The 22,008-nt window shown below is 51.8% G+C and overlaps 11 protein-coding genes across 11 annotated transcripts; 5 read left to right on the top strand and 6 right to left on the bottom strand.

Moving 5' to 3' along the window:
* Positions 1 to 1,270: 1,270 nt before the first annotated feature.
* N7474_001594 (glutathione S-transferase family protein) lies at positions 1,271 to 1,933 on the bottom strand (the record flags this gene model as incomplete). The annotated part of the gene is made up of 1 exon (XM_057193009.1): positions 1,271 to 1,933. One exon carries the CDS (start codon positions 1,931 to 1,933, stop codon positions 1,271 to 1,273), a length of 663 nt encoding a protein of 220 aa, XP_057057962.1.
* A 1,810-nt stretch (positions 1,934 to 3,743) lies between these two features.
* On the bottom strand, positions 3,744 to 4,613 carry N7474_001595 (uncharacterized protein; the record flags this gene model as incomplete). Its single annotated transcript, XM_057193010.1, has 1 exon — positions 3,744 to 4,613. One exon carries the CDS (start codon positions 4,611 to 4,613, stop codon positions 3,744 to 3,746), a length of 870 nt encoding a protein of 289 aa, XP_057057963.1.
* A 1,274-nt stretch (positions 4,614 to 5,887) lies between these two features.
* On the bottom strand, positions 5,888 to 7,538 carry N7474_001596 (choline transport protein; the record flags this gene model as incomplete). Its single annotated transcript, XM_057193011.1, has 3 exons — positions 5,888 to 6,632; positions 6,686 to 7,082; positions 7,136 to 7,538. 3 exons carry the CDS (start codon positions 7,536 to 7,538, stop codon positions 5,888 to 5,890), a joined length of 1,545 nt encoding a protein of 514 aa, XP_057057964.1.
* Positions 7,539 to 8,340: 802 nt separating this feature from the next.
* Positions 8,341 to 9,262, top strand: N7474_001597 (SDR family NAD(P)-dependent oxidoreductase; the record flags this gene model as incomplete). The annotated part of the gene is made up of 2 exons (XM_057193012.1): positions 8,341 to 8,413; positions 8,484 to 9,262. 2 exons carry the CDS (start codon positions 8,341 to 8,343, stop codon positions 9,260 to 9,262), a joined length of 852 nt encoding a protein of 283 aa, XP_057057965.1.
* Positions 9,263 to 9,588: 326 nt separating this feature from the next.
* Positions 9,589 to 11,521, top strand: N7474_001598 (SDR family oxidoreductase/polysaccharide deacetylase family protein; the record flags this gene model as incomplete). The annotated part of the gene is made up of 3 exons (XM_057193013.1): positions 9,589 to 9,676; positions 9,727 to 10,992; positions 11,052 to 11,521. 3 exons carry the CDS (start codon positions 9,589 to 9,591, stop codon positions 11,519 to 11,521), a joined length of 1,824 nt encoding a protein of 607 aa, XP_057057966.1.
* Positions 11,522 to 12,136: 615 nt separating this feature from the next.
* N7474_001599 (aromatic alcohol reductase) lies at positions 12,137 to 13,159 on the top strand (the record flags this gene model as incomplete). Its single annotated transcript, XM_057193014.1, has 3 exons — positions 12,137 to 12,172; positions 12,221 to 12,471; positions 12,547 to 13,159. 3 exons carry the CDS (start codon positions 12,137 to 12,139, stop codon positions 13,157 to 13,159), a joined length of 900 nt encoding a protein of 299 aa, XP_057057967.1.
* Positions 13,160 to 13,365: 206 nt separating this feature from the next.
* On the bottom strand, positions 13,366 to 14,488 carry N7474_001600 (PhzF family phenazine biosynthesis protein; the record flags this gene model as incomplete). The annotated part of the gene is made up of 3 exons (XM_057193015.1): positions 13,366 to 13,473; positions 13,538 to 13,892; positions 13,941 to 14,488. The coding sequence occupies 3 exons, from the start codon at positions 14,486 to 14,488 to the stop codon at positions 13,366 to 13,368; spliced, it is 1,011 nt and encodes a 336-aa protein (XP_057057968.1).
* Positions 14,489 to 15,082: 594 nt separating this feature from the next.
* On the top strand, positions 15,083 to 17,252 carry rscE (uncharacterized protein; the record flags this gene model as incomplete). Its single annotated transcript, XM_057193016.1, has 3 exons — positions 15,083 to 15,188; positions 15,242 to 15,795; positions 15,849 to 17,252. 3 exons carry the CDS (start codon positions 15,083 to 15,085, stop codon positions 17,250 to 17,252), a joined length of 2,064 nt encoding a protein of 687 aa, XP_057057969.1.
* Positions 17,253 to 17,658: 406 nt separating this feature from the next.
* On the bottom strand, positions 17,659 to 17,925 carry N7474_001602 (uncharacterized protein; the record flags this gene model as incomplete). Its single annotated transcript, XM_057193017.1, has 1 exon — positions 17,659 to 17,925. One exon carries the CDS (start codon positions 17,923 to 17,925, stop codon positions 17,659 to 17,661), a length of 267 nt encoding a protein of 88 aa, XP_057057970.1.
* A 98-nt stretch (positions 17,926 to 18,023) lies between these two features.
* Positions 18,024 to 19,799, bottom strand: N7474_001603 (uncharacterized protein; the record flags this gene model as incomplete). The annotated part of the gene is made up of 1 exon (XM_057193018.1): positions 18,024 to 19,799. One exon carries the CDS (start codon positions 19,797 to 19,799, stop codon positions 18,024 to 18,026), a length of 1,776 nt encoding a protein of 591 aa, XP_057057971.1.
* A 205-nt stretch (positions 19,800 to 20,004) lies between these two features.
* On the top strand, positions 20,005 to 21,951 carry N7474_001604 (DEAD/DEAH box helicase; the record flags this gene model as incomplete). The annotated part of the gene is made up of 1 exon (XM_057193019.1): positions 20,005 to 21,951. One exon carries the CDS (start codon positions 20,005 to 20,007, stop codon positions 21,949 to 21,951), a length of 1,947 nt encoding a protein of 648 aa, XP_057057972.1.
* Between the last annotated feature and the right edge of the window lie 57 nt (positions 21,952 to 22,008).

The following is a 22,008-nucleotide window of genomic DNA, read 5'->3' on the forward strand; positions in this document are numbered from 1 at the left end:
TGTATGTAGAGGGCATTCCGAAAAATTTGTGACCGCTTTCATTTTGAGACCGGGTGGTCCCACTTGCCGACTCTAAAAAAAATCGAAGACAGGGAAAAAAGGTCTTGCTCGGATCAAAATGGAGACAGTGTAGTATGTGGCGAGACGTGTTCGCGGCTAATAACGGGCCTCAATTACTTGATGCAAAACTGCTTATTCTAGAGGATTGTAGAATCGAATTGTGGCAGCGATTTCCAAGCCGACAACCAAAATGACTTCGGTGGACTTGATGATTAATTACGTTGTGGCTTGGGATGACTCAAAATGTATACGAGGCAGCAAGAGGTGGAAACCTTAAGAACAAGAGGCATCAAAGCTCACGTCAGTCAACTCTCGTACAGCATTGGATATAGAAAGCGAGAGGTCATAGAGGTGATCGGTTAGAATAATTTCCAGGTTTTCGGATCGCATGTGGCGCGCGAAAATTGTTGCTGCTCCCTGTGGAACTCCGAAATCCACTCCGAGCCGCGACTTTTTTTACTCCGATGCTAGTCCGAAGCAACCATCAGCTACCAATACCGCATTTAAGACAATGAAAATCTGATTTGAAGTGGCATTTTATTTTTGTAATCAACTCCGAGCAGCATTGAGTGTCTACCACGATTGTGTGAGTGTTCTGTGTAGCTCAAATGACGTTTGCAAGCTCCGCAGGTCAAAGGGCGCGCGCCCAGGCAGCCATCAACCGCCATTATTCCTACTTAGGGCATAGAACCACGCCCTACGGCTTTATCCATTGAAAAATGCCGATTTATACGACAAGTCTAGATCTGTGCCCTTTCTGTGCAGACTCGAAAATCAGCGAATTGAAATGTAACACCCCATGCGACAGTTTCCTTAGCCAGTCCGCGTACACCACTTGATAGAGCGCGGCTGAGTCCAGCGAATAATTATAGTTTGATCATAAACCTTACGGTATTAGTATAAAGTAGTTTAAAGATGATCTAGGTTTCGACTTGCATTAATGCGGTTGCGATGAATCAGAGCAATGCTATGCAGTTTGAATTCGTTTGTACCTCCATGCGCTCAAAGGTGTATTCCTAAACAGCAAGTTTAGAACTACATTAAGCCAGATAATAGACTGAATTATCGCCGCTAACGGGTAGTCATGTGGACCACAAAGATTGGTTAATGGCTATGATTGGAGGTTTCGACAAGATGTGGAGAGATATATGGTTATGTTATTTCAGAATTGAGTTCTCTAGCTAGAAGTTGCACCTGCCATCGCATTTCTTTAGTGTCCCGCCGCAGCCATGGCTTTAGTCTTGTCATCGAGGGCCTTAGCAATAGCTGGCCGAGCCTTGAGACGGTTCAACCAGGCATTGACATGCGGGAAGTCCGTCTCTAGGTTAATCTTGTCCGGCCAGAGCGCAGCCACTCCGAACCACGGCACAAAAGCGGCGTCGACATAGCTGAACTTACCGCCGACGAGGTACTCCTTGTTCTCGAGAACGCCGTTGAGCACGCCCGAAACACGACGGATCTCATTGACATAGCGCTCGATCGCACTAGGGACCTTCTCGGCGTGGTAACGCGTGAACCACACGGCCTGTCCAAAGTACGGTCCCTGGCCGGACATCTGGTAGTGGAGCCACTGCTTGGTTTCGTAGTACTCCTTCGAGCCGGCGGCGAAGCTAATAGTGTGTTTCTTGTCGTATGTTTCCACGAGGTACTCGAGAATGGCGCCTGATTCCCAGAGGGAGATGCCCGTGTTGGGGTCCTCGATGGCGGGAACGCGGCCGTTAGGGTTTACAGACACGAACGGCTCTTTCTTCACTTCGGAAAGGTCGAGGAACTTGTGCTCATGGGGAATGTTAAGCTCTTCCATGATCATCACGACCTTCCAGGGGTTGGGTCCGCCGGCGTGGCCCCAGAGTGTGATCGGTTTGAGAGACATGGTGAGTTATCGATTGACTGAACGGGAGTAGTGATTGAATGAATGGGAGTAGTGATTGATAGACAGAGAATTGGACACCGAGCCTACGAGGACCTGGGGGTGGTCTGTTTAAGTATTGTTTACTTCATCAGTGGGGAATTGTGGGATTGGGTCGAGTATTCACTTCGGCATCCGAGAAGCAGTGCTGACAAATGGAGTGGAACAGTGCTCCGCCTCCTGGAGAAGTTTCGATCTGATTCTTATTATTATGATTGGGATTTGGGAGTGCATTGACGATGATCCACAAGCTTGTCCTGCAGGACGATGTGACGCGGAATCACCATTCACCCGAATCCCCGCGGGCGAATTAATCAGCTTGGGGGTTCCATGCTGCTGTTTAAGCTGACTGTAACTTGACTAATCATTACGAATCAGTTTGTTAACCTATCAGGCAAGAGGGGTTATTCTTATTATAAACCGGAGCTCCGGGTAAATTATGTTTACAATAACAGTCAAGCTTGTTGTCCCACCTTTCTAATCTTCAATCCCTGATTCCGAGGGGGGGGTAGCGCTTAGATAATTTCAGGCCTATATAGTGGTCCTTTGCTATATTCTCAGCACATACGACCACAGGGTGTGGAGAACAGGGCTTCCCGTCCGCTCAGCCGTACTTAAGCCACACGCCGGTCAGTTAGTAGTTGGGTGGGTGACCACCAGCGAATCCTGACTGTTGTATGTTTTTGATTTTGTTTCTGCTTTTTTTTTGTTCCTTATTTATTCGCTTGGGTTGCCGCCCTATCCTTCATCCGCTTCAGTCCCTTCACCTGAATTCCCTGAAAACCACTATTTTACACCTGAATATCCTGCACGCCCTTGAAGCGCTAGCGCGTCCTTCCTCTCCCCATGCCCATTGTTTTCATCCAGGTATGTTGTAACGGTTTACGACTCTTTGGTCCGGTCTTAGCTCTATTTTCTCCGGAAGCGTTGTGAGAATATTGGCAGTCGAAAAGTGAAACGGTTATTTTTTTTTTTTTTTTTTTTTAAAAAAAAAAATTGGATGTTGCTTTACACTGTAGTTTCAAAACGTTAATCTATTCTATCCGATCACCCTCTTTTTACTTCCCCAATAACAAGGAAAATAGGTAAGGGGAAGAAAAGCCAGAGTAAAAGTAGGGGGTCTAGAATTTCCAATTTTCTTATATAAAAGCGACTCGTGTCAGAATGACGATTCAGTCACTTTCTGTAGTAGAACGGTTCTATGGCCGCACCTTGAGAGCCTTCCAAGGTTCAACTTGGATTATTGGGCGGCGGTTATGCAGTAACTAATACGCCAGTTCAACTTATGTAATGATAACGGTAATGATGATGTATATAACAGGGGCTCGTCTTGGCTTCACCCGAAGGCTACTAGTCACCAGCACTGCGAAGAAGTGCGAGCCCATCCCTGGTGGTCCCCACTCCCACAATCAAGATCGGCCGTCTCGAAGGTGGAAGCTTTGGAAGGGAGTCGGTCGTGTAAAGCAAATTTAAACTCCTTCTTTTGATGGTCGTTGCCGAGCCTCTTTCTCGTCTCCAGGCAGACTGAGGTCTCGATCTCCCCGGAGCTCGGCATCACCAGCCTGTCATCGCCTGATCGATTGTGGATGTCTGTTCTGGTTGACTGGAAGACCAGAAGGTCGGTATCCCTGGAGAGAGGCAGTCCTGGAGACTATGTGCTTGAAAGTACTCGATAAACTCGCTTGCATCTTGAGAATTCACCAAGATATAAAATCATCTGCGTATTGCTCTGGAGACAGATCAGTAGTAGCTCCGGTGGACGATGAAATGGTTCTCACAAACCTAGAATAGATGCCATATTCTGAACGTAACCCCCGTCAGACTTCTTCCAGTAAATCTCGAGGAGTTCCATTGAGCTTTGATAATTGGTGATCCGAATGGTATCGTGAAGTTTGAGGAGGAGACTTCTTGTCTGGTCTCGGTCCGAATATGTCGCCTCAGACCCTGCTGTAAACAGAGGGGTGGCCATTAGGAGCCATGGAGAGAGCCCCGAGGTCGGCTTCATCTGGCCGGCGATTTCCAGGATCCTCTGTACGGATGTTTGGATTCCAGTTGACCCAGGCAATGCGCGAATCCGACGGTGAATATTGATTAACGCCGTATGCTGGTATGCTTCATTGCATAGCAGATACTCACGTCTCTCTTCCGGAGAGAGTTGGTTCTCCATGCGTGGGTGAAAAGGTGTCGGTGTCATCTGATCCCGTGCCATCATGTTGCGGACTGTCCGCTCGAGCGAGTCGGCCTCTTGCAGGAGGTCATCATATGACAGCGTCGTTAAAAGCCCGGCATCTCGGTCGATCCGCCGGCGCTCTACTGAGGCGGCTCCAACTGCGTAGAGAGTCCCTAGAAGCTCGGTGGAGATGCCGAAATACTCGTCAATAAAATTTCTGTGCAGGGCGAGTTGGCTGCGCTGCCCCTCGGAGAGGCCTTTTACGGTCAGGGAGGCAATCAGCTCGATTGAAGTGTACATCTGGGCGAGGAGACGCCATGAAGAGTCTTGGTTTTCGGATTCTAGAATAGCAGTGGAATATCCGAGCGCGGCCATTATTGCCTGGGCGCCCTGGAAATGGATTCGCCATGATGCCGTGGCGTCTATGCCGGAATGAATGTCGTACAGGCAGAGCAGCATTGTAGTTGCTAGCATTGCCTCGGTGACTAGGTTCTGCTCGTTAAAAGCTGAGCGAAGTCCTGCGATGCTAGAGTGCCTGAGCTGTGCTATTAGACTGGCATTAATGTGCGAAGACGAGGCGCCGGAGGAAATAAAATAGCTTCCTGACAGAGCCAATACTATCGATAACAGGCAGGGGTGCTCTATCGCCATAGGAATCACTGTTCGGCAAAGGTTGTCCCACACGCCCTGGTGGCATGAGATGATCCGTGACGTCTCGCACAAGAAGAAATGCAACAGATAGCGGTGGGTGGGAGGAATGTTAGTGAACGCTCCCCCGGACTCTGAATCGAGCGCTCCAGGTATAGAGATATCGGACGAGTATGGATTGCATCTATCGCGAGTCGCCGTGTAAATGAAACTCCCAGTTTCGGTTTCTAGGCTGTTCTTAGCATGTGGATTTAGTGGGAGGAAAAGGCCAGTTCTCCTTACGGATTTTGGAGACTTTATTCCCCTGCAAGCAGATTCCAAAGCAGGACTTATCAAACCCACGACCGCCCCAAGATAGCTTGTAGCTATAGGAACATCGTCCGCCAGTGGAAATGCATCGGGTACAGCTTGGCTTTACCTCGTCACATTTCTGGTGTCGGCGCTTACACTGGTCACATCCGGTGAAGGAGCGCGTACGTTTTTTCCCCTGCATGGCCCGACAGAGTTTAGGGCGATACAGTATGCATGTATGTTCTTGTCGAGCAACGGTGATAGAGTCAGTCACTGCAGACACTCGGACCGAGCTAATAATCCCCCTGGAACCGTATTCGTTATCTTCCCTGATTTGTCATTGAGCGAAATTCGGCGATTGGCGATAAGAAGCTGGTGTTCTGATACGTGCCGGTTGGTCTCTGAACCGACCCCGCAACCCATCAGGGAGTATTATGTTCCATGGTCGGAGACCTGGATAGCGTCTAGGATAGTTCTAGAAGAGCGGCAGATAAAGGAGGTAATCTGGATGGTAAGAGCAGAATGTACGTAGCTGAGCCTGAACTTGGGTCAGCCGAGCTACCACTGATAAGCATAAAGAGCAAAGCGTGAGCTTTGAATCTATTTGTCTTAACCTTGTAGGGAAATAGATTAGCCCAGTCCAGCAGCCTCATTGTATCGGCAGAGTACTAATAATTTTAATACAAATTTGACTGGCTGATATAACACAGAATCCATCGTAGTCACGAAATCAGACGTAAAAGACCAAGAAAAACTGCCACCACCAAAATCCAATAACCTGCCTGCAAAGTGGCAAAAGAAATAAATGCTTAGGAATACACTGTGGGTCCTTTATAATCCCTCATTTTGAAAAGCCACCACACCGTGATGATAACTGTCAAGCCTCCTGTGATAAGGCAAGTGTAGTTCATGTTGGCTGCTGTGACAGTTGCTGTGTATGGGAAGCAGTATATGACGTTAAAGGCAATCATATACAGACAGGAGATCAGGTTTACAGCATATCCAACCACTTGGGGCATCTTGAATGGACCGGGAATCATCCCATTCCCATTTGGACTGTGTGACTGGGAAAAACGGCCAGTGAAGATGAATGGCACGATAGTGGTGAGATAGGAGAGTGTGGACAGAAGAATGAAGCAGCTGACAAACGCATTGAAGGCAGTTGAGGAGCCAAGGTAGATGAATCCTAGCAGCGTTGAGAATAGACCGCAGAACAAGGTGGCGTTGAAAGGATTTCTCTGGGTGGCAGATACCTCGCTGAGAAGGTGTGGGAACGGCGTGGCATCGTCACGGGCCAATGTCCACAAGGTGCGTCCGGCAGTGAGGTAGTCGCCTATGCAGCTCAGCAGGACAGGAATTAAGACTACAAAAAGCAAGCCGGTCGAGCCAGCCGTAGAACCGGTGACCTGGTGATAGATGCTGGCCAGCGGGAACACCGGCGCAGTGAGGTCAGGGTTCGGCGCTCCATAGAACAGAGCGATGAGAAAGACAAAAGCAGTCAAAAATCCGATGACCAGCTGGGCAAGAATGGCCAGCGGCACATTGCGTTTTGGTCTAATTCGAGGTCAGTATTTTCTTTTGGACATTCATTTGCTGGGGAAGCATACTGGGGGATCTCTTCGGCCAAATGAGATACACAGTCGGGCGTGCCAATGGCAAAAGCCCCATTGAGCATACCAGCGCAAAAGACAAACCCGTTGCTAGTATAACCTGTCTCATTCATCCACCCAGCCCAGACAGACGAATTGGATGCATATTTCTTGCCCGTCATCGATGGCATAATTGCACAAACGAGAACGGTCACGAAAACACCCCCCAGGATGAAGAAGAGACCGATAGTATTGAGTCGGGGCAGATACCGGTTGGCGAAGAGCACGATGGCACAACAGCCCCAAGTCACAATGAGGTAGCCAATAAACACATGCCACGGGTGGTAGACGTATCCAGGGTGATTCAACGCGTACATCTCGACACAGATCTGCGAAGAAATTGCAGACATGGAACCTGGACCCAGTCAGAGCTTTTGTCAGACCACTTTGGCGGGGAAAAGGACAAACCGCAAGCCAGATTCCAGCAGAGGTAATTCCAGAACCCGGCAAACCATCCACAGATCCGGCCATATTTCGGCCCTCCAGTCACTGATGCCCAATGGTAAACCCCGGCACTGCTCGGAATGGATGATGCCAGCTCGGCCAGAGACGCGGCGATGAAGCAGTAGACAAACGTCACGACCATGAATTCGTAGATCACCCCAGAGGGGCCTCCATTCCCCAAAGCCACCGCGATAGATCCACCGAGCGCTGCCCACGTATTGCCAGTCACGATTCCCACGGAGCAGATGGAGAGCAAGGAGAAGTTGCGGTCCAGCTCTTTGGTGTGCGTGTCTAATTCGGGATGGTGTGACCGTTTCGGTACGCCATCGTTCCCATCTGACTCTTTCACAGGGTCTGGGAGGACCATTTTCTCTGTGGCAGCCATCTCTCAGCTGATAGGTTAAGGCGCTGGTTTATCTCAGAGGTGAGAGATAATACGGAAGGGTCCCAGAATAAAACGCGTCCACACGTCGTACTGACTGAATGGAAAGAACGCAGTAGGAATTAGGGCTTGCCGTGGTACACATCCTCTGTCTGTGTGCTGGGTCAGACCGTTCCGTTGCATTTTATAATGGGCACAGCCGTGTTGAACACTATCTTGTTGATAATAATGGTTTCGCTTCAGTTGCGATCCTACTTATCTGAATGTGGAGAAGCGACTTATCGGAGGCTAAACTCGCTGACTTTTGACTTTCGGGATTCAGAGAGTTCCGCTAGTGGGCGAATTAGTCCTCATATCAGTGTTTCATTGGCCCCCGCGGGATGTTCCAGGATCACAAGCGGGTCGGGGCCTCGACTTAGAGTGTAGGAGCCTTACCAAATACGGAAAGTCAATACGGCGACAAGAGTAGTATGCCGGCAATTGTTTCTGATAATTGCACTGACAGCCGACTCTGCATTCAAAAGGAATCTCTCTCCGAAAGATCCGGCCAGGCACAATTTAGTATTAATCCGTGCGTAGGGTCATCGCAGAGGATTTCCTTTTCCATGAGTGCGCCCTGAGAGCGGATCGGAATGGGTCCCATGTCCCATGTCCCACTCTGAATTGACACGGTCCAAGCGATCGGCTGATTTCAAAGGCGAGGCATTTCAAGTGTATTCGTGTTTTCTCTCCTCCTCTCCTCCTACTCCTTCTATTCCTTCGTCGACAAACCACACCTTCCGTCACAATGGAGCTGCTGTCTCTGAGCTTGGGGCTGGAGGGAACTCATGTCCTCATCACCGGCGCAGGTGGATACATTGGTACGTTATTTACACCGCCGCAGATGAGCTCCTCTGTCACTTTACCAAAACTCACAATAGTACGCTACAGGCCGGGCGTGCGTGGCGGCATTTCTCTCTGCCGGAGCCTACGTGACGGCATTGGACCTCAGTGCCGCGAAGCTGGACAATCTAGGCGCCCACGCCAACCTCTTCAAAGTCACGGCGGATATCACGAACGAAACCCAGCTCGAATCGGCTTTTACAGATGCCCACGCCAAACACGGAGTGGTTGCGTGCTGCATCGCACTCGCATCGCTTGACCTTCATGTGCTGAAGCATTACCAAAGCATCGCAGACATGGAAACCGAGAACCTACGGCAGACGCTGCAGGTAAACGTCGAAGGGACCTTTTTTACCGCACGGGCTTGGCTGAGGAATATCAAAGCACTCGCCACCCCGGACACCAAGAACGTTTCCTTGATCCTAGTGGGATCAGAATCCGGGCACTTTGGAGAGCGCGGGAATCCGGATTACGCGGCCAGCAAATCGGCAGTCCAGTATGGGCTCCTTCGCAGTCTGAGCGCGGATGTCCCTCGCGTGTTCAAGGCTGGCCGCGTGAATGCAGTTGCGCCGGGGCCCGTTGACACGCCGGCGTTTCAAGAAGAATGTAGCCAAAATCCAGGACAGCTGTGGCTCGATTCTCAAGCAACCACTGCGACTGCTCAGCCGGTCCCAGAAGAGGCGGTGGCCAAGGGGGTCATCTTCCTGGCTAGCGAGGCCTTTAGTGGAAGTATTATGGGACAGATTCTCAACATTGACGGGGGGAAGCAAGGCAAGGTGCTGTGGACGAAGGATGAAGTTGAGATGAGAATGTCAAGAGAAACATAAATCCTACATAACTCGAAGTCATGAGCATGGTAAATTTGGAATCCAAAAGAGAATATAAAGAAAGATACTGCATTCGATCAGCTGTCTTGTATCTTCTCGCTCTCTCTTGTCTGGAGATGGCGTCAAAGCTATGCAACGATATGGTGGAGCATCGCAGAGACTTTCCGGATTAGGATATTCACGGAAATTCCGCGAAATGCAGGCCCAAACCGGTCGACCTATAAGTATCTTGTGATAGTTTGCTCACTTGAGTTCGTGTCAATCTTCTCCGAGGACCAAATATTAAGAACCCCCACCTCCCCCCACCTTTAACACCATCCACCAGCATGTCCTTCCTGGGATTAGAAGGGTACCATGTCTTCATTACCGGGGCCGCAGGCGGCATAGGATCCGAAGCAGTGCAAGAGTTTCTCAGTAGGTTTTTCTGATCCGATAGATATACTTCTGTCTTACACAGTTGGTAGGACAAGACTGCAAAGTGACCGCCCACGACCTCCGACCGATTGCCCCTCCATCGCCAGCGGACCCCAATTTCTTTGCCGTGCAGGGCGACACCTCGTGCGAAACGTCGATCCAGGAATGTATCGCTCAGGCAGTCGCGCATTTTGGACCAATCAACATCCTCGTGGCCAATGCCGGAATCACCGATGAATCCGCCTGGCGCAACATTTGGGAGATTCCCCTGGACGTGTGGGAAAAGACCTACCGGACCAACATCCAGGGAACGTACCTCACCATCAAGCACTTTCTCCTCGCGGTCTCTGCGGCGCAAACCGCGGCCAATGGAGCCGAGCTGGAGAACGTGGCCATTGTGGTGACGGGCTCGGAGACAGGCAAGTTCGGCCAGGCAGGACATACCGAATACGCCTCGGGCAAGGCTGGCCTTCAGTACGGGCTCATCCGCAGCGTGAAGAACGAGATTGTCCGACTAAACTGTAAGGCCCGAATCAACGCCGTCGCCCCGGGCTGGGTTTGCACGCCTCTAATCGAAGGCCGATTGGATGATCCCAAGGAGAGATGGAGAGAGGCCGAGGCAACAGTACCCCTGCGCAAAATCGCACAGCCAGGCGATGTTGCCCGCGCCATGGCCTTCCTGGCTAGCCACCGAGCGGCCGGCCATATCACCGGACAAGTCTTGTCCATCGATGGCGGCATGGAAGGCCGCGTGGTATGGAGCGAGGAGGAAGTTAACAACACAGGCGCTCCGTCCACGACGATCGGAACTGCCCATCCTTTTCAGCCTGCTATCTCGATCAGCGAGATCCCGCCAGCGGTTTCTACCGCCCCAAAATGTCGCGTGCAGGTCCTTCTGTCTGTCGACTTTGATGCAGTGTCGGGCTTTCTCGGCACCGGAGCGTCGCCCAGCAATGGTCTTTCCGACTACAGCAGCGGTTACTTTGCCGCCCAGGTTGGCGTCCCTCGTCTGCTGCGGCTCTTTCAGAAGCATGGCATTGCCTCGTCGGTGACGTGGTTTATTCCGGGTCACTCCATGGAGTCGTTTCCCAAGGAGACCAAGCAAATCGTCGACTCGGGTGCTGAGATTGGCTGCCATGGTTACGCCCATGAGGGCAGCTCGCAGATGACCGAGGCGCAGGAGCGGGAGGTCATTGAAAAGTGTGTTCAGCTGGCGACAGAGTTGACCGGCCAGAAACCGCGCGGATGGAGGGCACCGCTGTATCAATTGAGGGAACACACCGTCCAAGTTCTCGAAAGCTTGGGATTCTTATATGGTATGGGCTGATGTGATTCCATTCCAAATAGAACATACTTCGGACTAACGAGGGCGAAGATTCTTCTCTCACCCATCACGACTCCAGTGCCTACTTCCTCCGCAAAGCGCCAGCAATCACCCCAATCGACTTCACACCCAGCGTTTCTGCGTCGTCCTGGATGCATCCCTTGCCCGCTCCGGAGCCGGCAACGTCCAAGACACTCGTCGAGCTTCCGTGTAACTGGTACATGGAAGACATGACGCCAATGCAATTCTTGCCCGCCGCGCCAAACTCTCATGGCTTTGTCAGTCCCGCCCAGATCGAGGACAACTGGAAAGCCAGGTTCAGGTTTCTGTCCAATGAAGCGGTGGAGGCCGGTGAGGGCTTCCTATTCCCCATTGTCCTGCATCCGGACACTAGTGGGATGGCCCATGTTATTGGCATGATTGATCGGACGATTCAGTGGCTGAAAGCACAGGGTAGCCATGTTGAATTCGTGACTTATGGAAAATGTGCTGCAGAGTGGAAGAGCCGACAGGGTATCTGATGAGATATATCTGGCAAGTGACTAGTTGTTCTTTTTTCATATCGCGATGCTCTTTTTAAGCAGTTAGCCTTATGATGGCCTTCCAGGTAAGTAGGTGTCTATGCAAAGAATGAAGGACAAAGATCATCTACCAGCCTAATGATTTTTCATTTTGATGAATAAAGATTAAAAACAATTCAAGTAATAGAAGTTGGTCTGAAGGTGTGCGTCGATTTTATAGAAATGCTGATCATATCCGTATCAACACTAGCGTACAAACACAGGGGGCTGAAAGCTGTGTTTATTGAAACACAATCGAGCAGAAATAGAGTAGGAAAATTTCATGACTGCCTGAAAACCTATTTTCGCCCTCGAAAGAGCGTCTCAAGCACTTGGTATGGCTGACAAATTACTGAGGGCCTGGAAAAGCGAAAAATCCAGCCTATGGCAAGCCCGCTGCTTTACGGGCGCGGACCAGACGGAGTTGTTATCTCCGGATTTGGAGAATACTTGGCCGGCGTTACCACTTACACCGAAACTGTCCCCAATGGCACCTTATGGCCTGTAGACATATAAAACCTGCTATCTGAGGCTCTAACTATACCGCCAAAAAGCAGCTGAGATACTAAAGCCAAAATGACGAATACGATTACCAAAGTAGCGCTCGCAGGGGTAATGACGTCCGAAGTTATCGTTGTGCTTAAGCTGATCGTTTACTAGGCATCTGGCAGCCTGGGTTCTCACACGCTTGCAGCGCTTCTCAACCAAGGATTCAAAGTTACTGTGTTGAGTCGTACACCTAGAGAATTTCCAGCCGATGTTACGGTCAGAGTCGTCGACTTTGATTCAACCGAATCATTATCGGCAGCCATCGAAGGCCAAGACGCGGTTATCGACAACACTTCCACGAATGATGCCGACACGCCGCTGCGTCTAATAGATGCTGCAGTTGCCAGTGGCGTCTATCGCTTGTGAGTCTCTCAACCCCGAATTCCCAAATCGGTTGCTATAAAGCGCTGCTGATGGACTATGCTAAATGTTTTTAGTATTACAAGTGATTACGGTCTCGACCCAGATCTCCCGGGGGTTCATGAAATGCCAGTGTTTGCACGCAAACGCGAATCTTACCGTGCTGTAAAGGAGAAAGCCGAGAAATCGGGCTTGACCTACACCCTGATCGCCTGTGGGGCTTTTCTCGACTGGTGCCTTTCAACTGGATTTGCTGGTATCCAGCTGAATACAAAGACAGCCACTATGTTCGACAGCGGGGAGAATGTGGTTCCGTGGACAACCCTCGAAGACGCCGGCAAGGCGACTGCTGGTGCTCTTCTCCGGCCCGAGGAAACTCGCAACCGGCCGGTGTACATTCACAGTGCATTCTTGTCCCAGGCCCAGCTTTTGCAAATCGCGAGAGATGCTTTGGGCAAAGAGGGTTGGAACATATCATCCCAAGAGATGAACCCTCTGTTGGACCAATCGATGGCAGACCTGCGTGCAGGAAATATTACCCCGATGACTTTTGGCGTGCAGATTCAATATTGTATTGCCAACAAATCACTCGCACACCCTTGGGAACGGGACGACAATGAGCTGGTAGGGATTGAAGAGAAAACGACTGAAGAACTACGGGCCTTGGTTCGACGGCTTGCCTCTGAGTGAAATCGAGAGAGATCAACTGGATATTATTCCAAATCAAAGTTGATTTGGATGTGCAAGAGACAAGCACAAAGACACATTACGCTGAGCAAATCGGTCTGGAGGAAGAATCGATAATTCTGTTACGTATAACTAGCTGGATATTTGGTTAGCGTATCTACTCCCACGCTACTCTGCTGTCTTCGAGATCAGAAGAGATGAATTTATCATCAAATAACCAATTCACCACTCATGGTCTCAGCGGCATATCCTAACAGAACAACCTTTTGAGGATGAAGATCATTGTTCAACGTAACATCAACAATGATGTCACTTTTCTGTATTTTCCTCGTTGATTAGCATTAATAAAGTAGGTCGGGAAGCGTATATTTCCGCACTTACTCTTCCCATTTCGACTCCTTGCTGAATCTCATACCTCATTGTCTTCTTCCACAAGGCAGCCTCAGGATTCTCTCTGCATTTCGCTTGACTTTGCCAGACGCTAAAAGCACAAGCAGCACTTCCTGTAGCCGGGTCTTCTTCCCCCCCGGAAGTCATTCTCCGCACTTGGAACCGATTGAGATCGCCAGTTGATGACAGCTCGCAATAGAACATAACGCCACCACCGATCGGCCCTGTAAAGTCCTCATCTAAAACCTGGGTAACATCTGGAGGCTTCGCGGGATTGATTTCAGCTAGAGTCTCGAGCGAGTCTATTTTGATGGGGATGAAACTAAAAGTGTACGCCCAAGTAAGCCTACAGAGCTAGTGTTATCTCGAATAGCAGAGTTCGCAGTTGACTTACAATAGCCCTTTAGCGATACTTATGACCGGAAAGTTAGGGAGAAGTGTTGTCGAGTGGCATTGTAGCTCTGGGTGTTGCTGAATAATTGCCTGCTTTTCCACCCTCCCCGACCTTTTACTATGCACACGGTAGTTGTGGCATGGGATGTCTGCACCGACCAGACCATCGGGGTCTCGTCGTACCGATATTTCACCAGCTTTTGTTATCAAAGTTCCGTCTTCCGACATATCAAGAAATACATGATTGAAACAGTAAGCTGCGGTGCCAATCGTGGGATGCCCTGCGAATGGAACTTCCATGAGCTTGGTGAAGATGTCGACTCTCTTTCTGAGTTCCTGCCTGCCCGCGCCGCCTTCAACATAGTCATGCAGGAATGTCGTCTCATGGAAATTGAATTCCCTGGCTATAAGCTGCTTCTGTTCTTGAGTGATTTGCGCTGCAGCCTCCTTGGTAAGGCGGACTATTGCTAGAGGGTTTCCTTTCGACCAAGAACAGTTGGTGAAGACGTCAAGTACGGAATACTCGAGATGCAGCTTTGGATGGGCCATATCTTGGATCGAGGATGAGTTCAAACCGTATCGAATAAGAAGGATCGGTGGTTAAGGAAAAGGCTTCCTTTCGATCAAAGGGGGCGAATCTGACAGGGAAGAGTACTTCTGCAAAGACAAGATGAGTCATTTCGGGCTTCCAATCCCCTTCAGCGCTAACCAACGACTAAGCGAGGCCAAAGAGCATGCAGTGAAGACTGGGGCTAGGCTGCCAGATGACTGGAAAACCACATCGAGAATGAAAAGGGCTGCAAATCAGATATTCGCAAGGTGTTGCCTGCCCAGGGCGCATATACTGTATGATTACCTAATCTACGCTAGTCCCGATGTGGTTAGCGGTTGAACCTCAGCGGCCGCGAGTTTTGCGTGTCGCGACTGACCATCCAACCATCGAGCCCCCGAGCCTCCATCATCCCATTCGTCCCCGTCTTTCATATCGAGCATTCCCGTTGCTCGAATTGGTCCCGTCTGGTTATATCTGCACGTACTGTCAGATTCACTGGTGCTCTGCCCGTGCATTGCACCCCAGGAAAAGACCGGCAAGGAGGTCATCTTCTGTCGTTCGCGACGGCAGGCTTCGACTCGTGATTCATCATGGATGACACTCCTGTCAACCCGATCGGAGTTTCCGACAATGCTCAGCCCGTGACTGGTGCCGAGGGGGTCGCTGACCCTACGCGCGCCTCCAGCCACGCCTCAGGTAATCGCCTCCCCGGGAAGAGACCAAGACCAGAATGCTAACTCGCGGCGCAGAAGCGCAGTCTCCAGAGAAGAAGATCGAGCCCTCGACCGAACCGGACAATCCCCTCGACGCCCCGGCATCCCCCAAGCCCCAGAATGGCGATGCTGAAGATGAGGAGATGGGCGGCACGGAGACAGATGCCAAGCGCGATACCGAAGGCCTAGAAGATGCGGCTGGAGAATCGCAGCCACCTGCCGATGCAGACGCGGATGCTGTGGGCGAGGAACAGCCGGTGCAGTCCAAGTCCGCGCTGGAAGCCTCCGCCCGGTCCCAGCTCGTCGCGCAAACACACGCCATCATCCTGCCCAGCTACTCGACATGGTTCGACATGCACACGGTCCACGCAATTGAGAAGAAGGCCCTCGCAGAGTTTTTCAATGGCCGCAATCGCAGCAAGACCCCTGCCATCTACAAAGACTACCGCGATTTCATGATCAACACTTATCGCCTAAACCCCATCGAGTATCTGACTGTCACCGCGTGCCGTCGCAACCTTGCTGGAGATGTGTGCGCAATCATGCGCGTTCACTCGTTCCTTGAACAGTGGGGTCTAATCAACTACCAGGTGAGTATCCAAGTCTTGTTTTGGGCTTTAGTCCCTTTTTAACGCCCATCTAGGTCGACCCGCAGACACGGCCCTCCAACATCGGCCCGCCATTCACTGGCCACTTCCGAGTCATCGCCGATACCCCACGAGGTCTGCAGCCGTTCCAGCCCGGACCGAACCACACCGTCACTACTGGCAAGCCCCTTCCTGCCACCGACCGAGCGGCCTCGGCTACTCCTGCCACGAAGTCCGAGCTCAACCTCGAAGTCCGCCGTAACGTCTATGACGAGAAAGGAAACGCGATCACGCCTGCCGATGACAAGGAGAAGCAGACTAACGGCGAAGCAAACGGAGCTTCTGCCCAGGATCTTGAGAACGCTGCGCAGGAGCCCAAAAAGAAGTCTCATTGCTTCTCTTGCGGTATCGATTGCACCCGTCTCCGGTTCCATTATGCCAAGTCGGCCCCGGCATCAGGCAATGCCAGCCTGCCCGACACGAAATATGACCTGTGCCCTAACTGCTTCCTCCAAGGCAGAATGCCTTCCAGCCACAATGCCTCGGACTTTGTCAAGCTCGAGGACAAGTCCCACACGCACGTGCCTGACAAGGACACTCCGTGGTCGGATTCAGAGCTTGTCTTATTGCTGGAGGGTCTGGAAAACTTTGACGACAACTGGGAGCAGATCGCCAGCCATGTTGGCACTCGCACCAGAGAAGAATGTGTGATGAAGTTTTTGCAGTTGGAGATTGAGGACAAATACCTCGAAGACCTTCCTGACATGCGTGCCACGGGTGGACGCGACCCCATCAGCCAGGCCGAGAACCCGGTCTTGTCTGTGGTGGCTTTCCTAGCCCAGATGGCTGAGCCCGCTGTGGCCGCTGCCGCTGCCGGACGGTCGGTAGAGGAGATCCGCAAAGAGCTGCGGAAGCAGCTCGAGAAGGGACAGGACAAGGGCAAGGAAAGGGAAGGCGAGACGGTCAAGGCCGAGGACTCCATGGATGTGGACGTTGTGCGCGAGACCGAAGTCACCGACAAGTCGAAACAGTCCCTCAGCACTGTCGCGCTTGCCGCTTCTGCGGCGCGTGCTGGCGCGCTCGCCTCCCACGAGGAGCGAGAGATGACCCGCCTGGTTTCCGCCGCGGTCAACGTCACCCTGCAGAAGTTCGAGATCAAGCTGCAGCAGTTCAACGAGATGGAGGAGATTATCGAGGCCGAGCGCCGGGAACTGGAGCAGGCTCGCCAGCAGCTCTTCCTGGACCGCATGACCTTCAAGAAACGCGTCAAGGAAGCCCAGGATGCTCTGCAGGCTGTTAGCTTGCAGGGTCCCAACGAGAACACCAATGCGCTGCTTGCGAACGCCGCCACCGCCGGCATTGGCAACCACTACAGCTTCCAGCCTGTTGGTGGTGACCACCGCACTGGCACCGAGCCCTTGAGTGTTGAGGGAGGCGACTTCAAGACGCTGGATCTGTAGGGTCTTGTTTTCTTCTTCTTTCTCTCCTCCATCCACCTATGTACGATATCCCCTCGATTCTTTTTCAAATCAGGGAGAAAATGGGAAGGGGGCCATACTCATGGAGTCTGCAATCTTTTTCTTTTTACCGACGGTCTGCTTCTTCTTGCCCGTGTTATGAATATTCTCCTTTTATTTGCTTTTGGCTTGGAAAAGGCGCTTCTACTTACTATCTGTTGGAGTTTGAGTCTGACTGAATTCCGACTCCCCTCGTTTTCGCTGGGGAGTCGACTGTTCTTAAGGGGGTGATGGATATGATATGAAATAGGAGGATGTTGGTTGGTCGGGGTCTTTCTTGAATGTGTTTTATTTCTCATTAATACTATTATGTCTTTTGATGGGGATTCTCTGTCCGTCTGTCTGTTGCTCAGGTCTCTGAGCTAGGGATATTTCGTATTTCCACTGCGATGGCATAGTCCAGCGATGACTCTCGTGCCGTAGTCGGGCTAGACTCGGACCGTTGTTCGTTCGTGTCTGATCTCTTGCTGGGCCATGTCCACGTTCCCATTTGTGGAAGCTGGCTGAGACTCTGATGGTAATTGTAGTGTGTAGTCATGGGTGATGTGACTAGTCGCATCGCCTGCAAGGGTTCTTCATCCTTGTTCTGGTCGTTGTAGCCGATCCGCGTGTCCATTGACGAGAACGACTGTCAAGGCTCTGATGGGAGTTCGGGGTAGTGATCGACTTCGCCTGTATCTCCTGGATTTGATTCTCATTGCTGAAAACCTGTTCTTAATCCTCGGCTGCATTGTCTTCCACATCATGATCCACGACATAGTGATCTCCCAGTTCATAATCCTGGACTTCATGGTCTTCAACGTCTTGATCGCTCTCAATATCAACACTGCGAGGAGACCGGTGGCGCAAATGCTCACGGGGTGATTCCGCGGGGGAATCATCAAGACGGCGCCTCTTGCGCCGATTCTCGGCCAGCTCTTCCTCCAGATCTTCCATGCCGTAGCCGTAATCCTCCCACTCGCTGCGGTAAAGGGTGTGGTCGCGCCAGTCGACCAGGTCTTGTTTCGTCTTGCGTTCTCCGTGGGGTTTGCGAACGACCTCTTTATTCTTTTCTGGGTCGTTCTCGTCGTCTTCTTCTTTGATTGGTTCATCGAGGAAAGATGGTGCTGGCTGCTCGAGTTTGTTCCAGAGCCTTAATTCCCCGCGACGACTGCGTTCTCTGTCTAGAATGTCTGCGTGTTCGTCCTCAGGGTCCAGGAGGGACAACTCTGATTCAGACAGCGGGGAGGATAGTTCGGAAGAGGCTCGAGATGGTGGACTTCCGACGTCTTCTTCTTCTTCCTCTTCCTCTGCTGGCTCCGCCGGCTGATCGTCTGGTAATACCCCTGTTTCAGAAACGAGTTTGAAATAGTCGTCATCTCCGGATAGGATTTTTTCGATCTCGTCGTAGCTGAACACTCGGGGAACCCAGCCCTTTTGGTTTTTCATGTCGGCCACTTCGAGATGATTCCGGCGTGCAAGCTTGATCCAGAAATCGGATCTATCGCGCTTCATGTTTAATACGTCCAATGCAGTCCGCACATCCCGTTTGCGCACGGCGCTCGTTCTCTGTTTCCCGCGCCGCTGTACAGTGCGCAGGCGGGACATGGCGAAAAAGATCGAGGACTGGATCAGGCGACGTGTGATGCTGATCACCAAAGCGTAGAACTCTTGGAGTGCATCCGCGGTCATAGATGGCTCCTCATCTTCCGACATCACCAGATTCGTCCAGTTGTCCTCTGATCTTGATCCACCAAGATTCATAAAAACACGGCGCGACAGTTGGACCATGATGGGGACGTTGAGCAGATCTGATGCAAGAGAGACACCCTCACGCGGGGTATCTTGGTTCTCCCCATCCTTAATCTTCTGAGCGCGTGTCTCCGTGATGACCCAGTTCAGGCCGTGTTCTCGCTTGCGCTCGATCGCCGCCTTGTGCTCCTCATCGGCGACAAGGACCTCCGCAAACTGATCCAGTACAGCACCACATTCCACGCTGACTTCCTCGGCGGCGGGGATATCTGCCATGGCCACCGGTCGGATATGACTCTTGAACAGGTGCTCGACCTCTAAACTGCGGTGCAAAAGTCGTAGATGATCCATAACCTCGAGCTCGGACTTGGTACCGATCGCCGCCGCGATTTCCGGGATTCCGTTCTTGCCCTGTCGGTCGAGGGCATTAAAAAGGGCTTCTTTCTCCGTAGGTGTCCATAGTACAGCCCCGTTCTGCGTCACCAAGTGCGGCTCCTCGTTGTCTACATATTGAGTGCCGTTTTCGCTTTCGCTGAGGAGCGCCTTATACTCCTCGAGGGCGACGGGAGGAAGCTGCCGAAGCTGCGACCACAGCCATGCAAGTCGGGGATGTGTGATGTCTGAATCTGGATCGTCGGGGGAGGAGGATATCGTCAGCGCATCGAGCGCGGGCGAAGAGGGTGCCTCGGATGGCTCGTCGAAGTCGGACTCGGGGTCGCCATCGTCAATGTCCGGCTCATATTCACTGGTGCTGCTCATGGTCGCGAGAATCGCAGAGACTCGCGGCACATGGGCGATGCGCCGGAGAAACGACTCATCACTGCTTGGAAATAATAATGATGCTCAGTTCAAGAAGAAAAAAGTCTCAATGGAAGGAACGGTGTTGTTATCGATAAGAGTGGGTTTGCTCTGTTTGCTCTGCCCGGAGCTCCTTAAGCTTTTGATCTTCCTCAATGGCATTCGCATGGAGTTCGTTCGCAGGATTGGGCCTTCTTTCTTCACGCGGCCCTTGAAGAGGCCCCTGGCGCCGTGTCGCTGGCAATATCACCATGTGCGCCTCAACTCAACCGCGCTCTCCGCGCCCCACAGCATCGTCCTTCGCGACTACCAAGAGGAGTCCATTCAGTCGGTGCTGAAATACTTGGGCGAAGGCCATCGACGCCTGGGGATTTCCCTAGCAACAGGAGCAGGGAAGACCGTGATTTTCACACAGCTCATCGGCCGAATCCCTCCACGCGATGCAAAAGCAACAAAGACGATGATCATCGTCCACCGGCGGGAGCTCGTCGAACAGGCCGCGCGCCACTGCCGCCTCGCATACCCGGACCGCGTCGTGGAAATCGAAATGGGCAATAATGTCGCCACGGGAGGGGGTGATATTATCATTTCGTCCATCCAAACCCTTGCGCGGCGTATCGACAAATTCGACCCCAGCGCGTTCAAGCTGGTCCTCGTCGACGAGGCGCATCATATTGTCGCGCCTTCTTATCGCAAGGCATTGGATTATTTTGGGCTGAACGAGCCAGCTGCCGACTCGCCCGTGCTGGTTGGGGTTTCGGCGACCTTTTCGCGGTTCGATGGGCTTAAATTGGGTGCTGCTATTGATCACATCGTCTACCACAAGGACTACGTGGACATGATTGACGACAAGTGGCTGTCAGATGCGATTTTTACCACAGTCAAGTCCGGGGCAGATCTGAAACATGTCAAGAAAGATCAATTTGGTGACTTTGCCGTCGGCAGCCTGTCCAACGCGGTTAACACTCCCACGATCAACAACATCACGGTCCGGGCATGGCTTGCCAATGCCGAAGACCGGAAATCAACCCTGGTCTTTTGTGTTGACGTCGCGCATGCGAAGAGGCTTACTGAAACTTTTCGGGAACATGGCGTTGACGCTCGCTTCCTCACTGGCACCACACACAAAGACGCCCGCGCAGAGCAGCTGCGGGCTTTCAAAGCACAAGAATTCCCTGTCTTGTTAAATTGTGCCCTTTTCACCGAGGGCACGGATATCCCCAATATCGACTGTGTTCTCCTGGCACGACCCACGCGGTCCAGAAACCTGCTGATCCAGATGATCGGGCGTGGCCTGAGACTGTTTCCTGGCAAGAAGAATTGCCACATTATTGACATGGTTGCATCGTTGGAAGCTGGAATTCTGACAGCTCCTACCCTGTTTGGATTGCATCCCGACGAAGTGCTGAAAGAGTCTAGCACAGAAGAACTGCGGAAGAGCGCCGACGAGCTCCAAGAGAAGCTGGATGCTGAATCAAATGATACAGCCGAGCCAGCGGCCACAGCACTCTCAGAAGATGACGATACCAAGGTTGTGCACATGACCAGATATGACAGCGTCTTCGACCTTCTGAATGACATCCGCACCGAAAGGTACATCCGGATGCTCAGCCCGTACTCCTGGGTCCAAGTCGGCGACCGAAAATACGTGTTGACCGATTCGGCCGGGTGGCTGACCATAGAGAAACTAGACGAGCTCTGGGTTGTGCACCATGTCATGAAATTCAGAAACGAGGCAGGCGTCCAAGTCTTCACCCGGCCACGAGAGATTGCATCCGGTCCAGACCTGGAAACCGCCGTGCGAGCAGCAGACAGTTTTGCAAAAAGCAAGTTCCAGGAACGCTACATTTCGATGCGAGAATCCTGGAGGCAGGCCCCAGTGACGACTGGGCAGCAAAAATTCCTGAAAAGGCTGGAAGCTCACAACAAACGAATACGCTCTCGGGAACTGAATCGTGGCCAAGCGGCGGATATCATCACGAAGTCGCTTTTCGGTGGGAAAAAGCGGTTTGAGAAGTTGGGGGTCCAGGGCAGAGCCAATGAGAAGAAGATGGATGATGCCCGCAAGCTGCAGGAAAGGGAGGCGGTTAGGGTTGGGCCGTTGGACCGATGAGTTGGGTATATGGGGGATAAGGCAGTCATCTCTAACTTTCCTTGGCAGCCAAGCGGA

This window comes from Penicillium riverlandense, assembly GCF_028828495.1.
Source record: "Penicillium riverlandense strain IBT 135883 chromosome Unknown utg000001l_segment0_segment0, whole genome shotgun sequence".
In the NCBI taxonomy this organism is placed as follows: Eukaryota; Fungi; Ascomycota; class Eurotiomycetes; order Eurotiales; family Aspergillaceae; genus Penicillium; species Penicillium riverlandense.